Consider the following 6045-nt stretch of genomic DNA (forward strand, 5'->3'; position numbering starts at 1 on the left):
GAAATCAAAAGGGGAAGGAAAAACTCTTTCCTTGCCATGGAAGAAATGTTTGGTTCAATAAATACACCTCTACGACCCTTGAAAAAGTAAACTAATTCAAGATTAAATCTTAACGACCCTTGAGTTTGAAGATTCACATTGCAAGACTTCCAAACACATTTCCTACACGTGGTAAGCACATGCCTACAACGCACCTTGAAGTGGGGGCATTTGTAGATATGTAAATTTCGTTGCATACAAATGATGCATCGCAAAGCTCCACGTGGCATATGACTTATCACAAATGAAATAATCATCAATGACATGTGGCACAAATCAAGCAAAGGAAGCTTAAAACTTCCCAGAATTCGACCAAAGAGAGAGAACCTCTCTTTAAAAAAAAAAAGGGCAAGCGTTCAAAGTGTTCTCAAAACCAGAAAGAAAGTTAAGGCATCTTCATAAAACAAGCAAGAATTGAAGATTACTCACAAAATAGGCAACAAAAACCCTATAATTCGGCCAAGGGAGTAAAGATGTCTGAAATTAAGACACAAAACATCCCTAAATTCTCCCATAGACGAATTAAGACATAAATCAAAACCAAATCCATCCAAATGTAAGCTTTGAGAAGCCTATAAATACAAGATCCTCCCACAAGCATAAAGGTCAAAAAATCTCTACAGAAGAAACTTTACCAAACCTTTGAAGACTAATACGCTGCCAAAGCCCTCATTGAAGAACATTTAACCAAAGCCGAAGTTTTCTCTCGACCAAAGTCGAAGCACTTCCTTGAAGAATCAACAAACGCTCAAGATCCTCCCACAAGCATAAAGGTCGAAAAATCTCTACAGAAGAAACTTTACCAAACCTTTGAAGACTAATACGCTGCCAAAGCCCTCATTGAAGAACATTCAACCAAAGCCGAAGTTTTCTCTCGACCAAAGCCGAAGCACTTCCTTGAAGAATCAACAAACGCTCGTGCCCATCCCTTGAAGACTTTATTGCAAGCTTATAAACTTGTAGCAACGTTCGTTTCAAGATCAAGTCGCCAAGACCCTTGAAGCAACGAAATCCTGCATCACACACTACCTTTGTCACACCCTTGAGGTAAAGATTATCCATGCATTTTCAAGCTCAAACCTTGAAACAATCGTTCAACAGTTCGTCCGAAATCAAGTCACCTCAACCCTTGGATCAACAACCTACGCATCTACATCAAATTTGAAGACTGAATCAGAGGAAAAAAGTAAACAGAGATTGTAACCTATGAATTCAAATCAATACAAAACTACTTTGTACACGTGTTCTTGTTTCATTCGACACTAGAATTTTCATGTTTACAAAAACATGTATGAATATACCACCCCAATATTTTTTGTGCCCCCAATTGTTTGGGGTGCCAGACGATCTCCCTGCTCGCACTTGTCAGGGCTAACCCAATCTACACAAAGGGATAGAAAAATGGATTAAGTCTCACAACGAACTAGCGGAGTGTTAACACCTAGACGTTAGGCCCCTGCCCCTACCCGTCTCTTGACTAGCACCTTTAAAACCTTGCTTCTGCATAAACATGAATATTAAAAAAAATTGCATAAAAACACTGCAGTACAGCTAACGTTGTGATACAATTATTTACAATGTTCCCTTCCTCCAAAGCTCTTCCCCGGTTACTTCAACTTTAGACAATGATGAATTCCAGTCTGCTCAGTTCAGCGATCACCGTTGTCCACTCCCCGAATCTGGCCGTCCGACAAAAAACATAATGATGCCTGCATTTTTAAGCAGAGTAAACATGACCAAATTTGTCATACCATGCAGTTTTCATGGCTCTCGATAAAAGCCCTGAAATATAATACATAACGCCCTAGTGCCGCAAGAATTAAGTCAAAACGATAAAGAATGCGAATAGAAACAATCAGCAAGAACCGAAAGAAAACCAAGCAGATTTTCAACGAAATTAACGACCCTAAATCATCAAAAGTAAACCCACATAAACCAAATACTCAACGTCAAATTAAGGTGAAAATTCTCATACCGGTTGACAAGTGGTTGCTCGATAGTATTGGAGCTCTCCACAACAGGGATTTTGATAGTGTTCAGATGGAGGGGGTTTGGTTCATAACAAATATTGCAACGGAGGGGGTCTCCCTCACCGTGGCTTACATACAGGATCACCCTTAACAAGGGAGTTTTGCCTGTAATACATATATATATTGCATATGGTTTTCACATCGAAGGGAGAAGCAGTACGGCTAATGCATCCCACCATAACCGAGCTCGCCATCCATATTTATTTCTACAAAGCTTTGTTCGGCCTCTCCCATGTCTCTTTTCGCATCCTCAAAATCTAACTCTGCCAAATTTAGCCTAGCCTTCAACCTCTTGACTTCAATCTCCAAAGCATCCACATTATTTCTCAGCTCCTTTACCTCTAGTTCCCTTTCCACAAACTTCTTCATACCCAATGCGGACTGAACATGAGGCTCCAACCAAGCCAAGCCAAATTTGAAGGACTCAAGCTCCTCCCATAAAAGTTGAAGGTGCTCACAAGCATCCTCGTTCATATCTGTACCCTTGTTAGTCTTTAGAAAATGCAGGAGTCTACCCAAAGCTGTGAATGCCCATTCAGTAAACAAAGGACTTCTCTTCCTTTGGCACTCGATCAATGAAGGATGCAACAAACAGACTTCCTCTAGGAATGGAACAAAAGCTTTGTCTATTTTCCCTAAACCCCTGAAATCCATGAGCTCGCCAACTGGGGCAGAGGTTTTTTGCTCATGTTCCTTACCTATCGGAGATCCAACAGGGCTATCGTCACCCCCAGTCCAAACTTGCCCATCACTTGGTCTGTCCCACAAGGCCAGCACTTGAGCAGAACTCGGTGTTGTAACTGCTACTGAAGAGATTAGAACTTGCTCAAAATCAGCATTTGTTTGCTTTTGTTCAGAACTTGGTGCATCCTGAAAAGCAAGCACCTGTTCAGAAATAGGCACTGTAAGTTGTACAGCTTCCACATCTGAATACCCTTGCCTTTCATCTTCATGGTGTGAGGGCTTTATAGGAGGACGAAACCAAGTTTCCTGGACTTCGGCCATATAGTCAACCTGACTGACAGCAACCTCAGCTTCAAGAACACATGTATCATTCACAATAAACCCTTGGGCGACATCACAAAGCTCACTTAGAGGCATGAATGATGTGAAGCCCCAATCCATTTTACTTGCGCAGAACACATGTTTAGTTTCTGTAAAATCAGAAGAAGACAGATTACAAACAATTATAATAAGACAAGCATAGCTCATAGGCAATTAAAGAATAATAACAATGGAAACTCAACATTACTATCATGTACACAGTAATTCTCTTCTCTGGTAGTCTAGTATGTCTGGGCAAAAAAGGTAGACATGCTTTCTGAAGAACTAAATATATACCCCTTCTATGGGAAAGTAAAAGTTACCACTCTTGTTCCTCTTTAATTTTTTTTTTTTTCCAAAAGAAACCAAAATCTTATTACGAAAATTATCAAATTTATGGCAGCAAAACAATTAAGTTAAATTAGACGACCAGACATTCAAGCTTCAAACCACACTCAATCAACTTGCTGCAACTTCCCAGTCCAGCAACCATGCTGGTGATTGGCATGCATAGATACTCCCTGAACTCTACATTGACTGAAGCCCAAAGAGTTGACATAAAACTAACTCTACCATAAGCACACCTACCCCTGAACAATCCTGAAAAATCCTTCTAGTTTCACTGTTTCTATCCCCAAAAAACGACCATCACCCTTCAACCTCAGAGTTTTGACATTCATGCCTTTTCCCACAACCTCGAGAACTGCATGCTTAACAATTCATAAAATACCTTTTGGAATCGCCCAATTTACCTGAACCTAATTTCCTCCTATCATCATATCTGAGACTTAGTGGTACGCTGTATGTCCAGAACAAACAAGAGAAACAAACTTTCATATTTCCATTCTTTCTTCCAGCTAGTCCCCTGTTCCATGAAGTACAAAAATTGCTACTGCAACTGATGCCAAAACCTAAAGCCGATAGACAACACTTGGTACGAAGGAGTCTTGCGAAAAACATAACAAGTGCAGACAAGGCAATCAAAGATTGAATTGCAATCTGAAGTAAAATAATAATATTCAAGCAAGTGAGAGCCTGAATGAAAGCAAAACCAACAGAAATGCACCAACATAATTGTGAAATAAACAAGACGAAGTGAGGGCAGTGAGGGCATGTGACTTACCAACTGTTATGGACTTATCATAATTGACTTGGTTGACGACAGTCAAGGTGAATTGGGCATATCTACTCCACCCAGACGGCAATGCTGAAGCATCTGCCACTTTCAAATATATCGACAGGTCTTGCGTTCCAGGGATTCCGCTGCTGCCCTTCGGATATACGACAATTTGCCTGATGATTAAAACAACATATACATCTTATAAGGAAAGTGATTTTCGTACTCCTATTTTAATCTGGACGGGTCCAGAAGGAGAACAAAAACAAGGTTTGATATTTATATCAAGATTTCAGAAAGATGGGTCATCGGCCAACTACTAATCAAACGTATACTGTCCTGTCCTCTACTTGCATCTTACCACATATCAGCATAACAAGTAGGGTTTTATCACAAAAAACCTCAGTGTGTCGTTACAAGAATCAAACAACCAAAGTGCATATATACAAGAATTAAACAACCAAAGTACATATATACAAGAATCAAACCACCAAATATATACAAGAACCAAAACAACCAGACAACCAAAGTACACATATAAACAAAAATCAAACCATAAGAAGAAAGTGAAACATACCATTCAAAGTCACCGACATTAAAACTATCGGAGTAATGTTTCTGGGATCTCAACCTAGAGAATTTCTCAATCTTCCATGTGAACGTCACCGATACAAGCTCCCCAACTTGTTTTTGCTCCATTTGCTTCTTCTGCAACTCAAACGCACCTAACAATCTATAAAATAAACAAGAAAAACACCAAAGTACATATTTATATACTAACATTTAACACCCAAAAAACCCAGAAATAAAAAAGATACAAAGAACACATACCTTCCTCAAATGAACGAATCAAACTTGGCACTTGCAGATTGAGAGAGAGAGAGGGGAAAAGGAAAGAGGAGAAGGCAATGACTTATGTAGGTTTCTTCAGATATAATTCGTGGCTCCTGTTTTCCCAGGAGCAAGTGAGCATTACAAGATGCCGTGGCAAACAATAAGCCACAAACCGCTCTGCTCTCACTGAACAGAAGGACAGTAGTGGACCCCATGATTGGAAACAAAGCAGTCGACAATCACGGGAGCTGCCAAGTCTACCGTCTACAGTATCTAGTGAAATTCATTGCGGGCGGAATATTTTGAAAGAGTAACTTTAGAAACATCAAATTTTTTAAATTAAATTTGTAAATTAAATGACGTGGTTGTAAACGGTTGGATTATTAATTAAGTGTCGCTTAACGTATTTCTTTCTTATCGGTGACACATCATTTAGTTTGCAATTTGGTTTAAAAATTTTAATTTCCCTAACATTATTCTATTTTGGAGTGTAAGGCTATCTCCAGCAGATGGTTGGTCAGATGGCTCGTTTTACCCTCTGACCCTCCAAGATTCTCCAAGATATTATTATTTTAATGAACAGTACAATGTCATATTTGCTTCCGTCTCCAGTCGAGGGTCAAAGGGTCAGAGAGCTCATTTTAGCCCTATCACAAAAAATCATCTCCAATCGAGAGATATAGGGCCAAACATAATTTATTATTTAAAATCTACAACTTAAATGTTGTTTAAGTTTTATGTTGTTAAATGTTTTTTTTAACAAATATGAAAAACTAGAAATGTTTTTAATAATTTGTTAAATGTTGTTAAAAACTACAAATTTTGTAAAATAAAAGTTATAGGAAAAAATCGAATTTTAAAAAAAATGAAAAATAGAAGTTATAGGAAAAATTTCGTAAATAAAAAATAATAATAAAACTGTAAAAAAAAAATTTCAAATCAATCTTGTCGATTAACCGACAATAATACATTTATACAAAA

The 6045-nt window shown here is 38.4% G+C and overlaps 1 protein-coding gene across 13 annotated transcripts; it reads right to left on the reverse strand.

Moving 5' to 3' along the window:
• Positions 1-419: 419 nt before the first annotated feature.
• Positions 420-5244, reverse strand: LOC137735651 (uncharacterized). 13 transcript variants are annotated; one of them, XR_015964528.1, is made up of 7 exons: positions 5062-5220; positions 4808-4963; positions 4237-4406; positions 2015-3223; positions 1616-1748; positions 1341-1420; positions 420-1189 (listed from the first exon to the last, which is right to left on the reverse strand). XR_015964528.1 is itself a non-coding variant. In XM_088697588.1 (4 exons), exons 2-4 carry the CDS (start codon positions 4927-4929, stop codon positions 2232-2234), a joined length of 1284 nt encoding a protein of 427 aa, XP_088553714.1. In that variant the 5' UTR covers positions 4930-4963; positions 5062-5244; the 3' UTR covers positions 1971-2231. The 13 variants fall into 13 exon arrangements, 2 of the variants coding, with proteins under 2 accessions (XP_088553714.1, XP_088553715.1); XR_015964526.1 differs by adding an exon at positions 1506-1539 and having other exon boundaries at positions 420-1420; XR_015964525.1 differs by having other exon boundaries at positions 1506-1748.
• Positions 5245-6045: the final 801 nt, after the last annotated feature.

Source organism: Pyrus communis, chromosome 7, assembly GCF_041283825.1.
Source record: "Pyrus communis isolate YQ-2024b chromosome 7, ASM4128382v1, whole genome shotgun sequence".
In the NCBI taxonomy this organism is placed as follows: domain Eukaryota; kingdom Viridiplantae; phylum Streptophyta; class Magnoliopsida; order Rosales; family Rosaceae; genus Pyrus; species Pyrus communis.

Coding starts and splice junctions, on each gene's coding strand:
- LOC137735651 (XM_088697588.1), bottom strand. CDS start 4,929: ATGGAGCAAAAACAAGTTGGGGAGCTTGTATCGGTGACGTTCACATGG. Junction 4,407..4,807: donor AATGTCGGTGACTTTGAATG/GTATGTTTCACT, acceptor TTTAATCATCAG/GCAAATTGTCGTATATCCGA. Junction 3,224..4,236: donor TGATAAGTCCATAACAGTTG/GTAAGTCACATG, acceptor CTGATTTTACAG/AAACTAAACATGTGTTCTGC.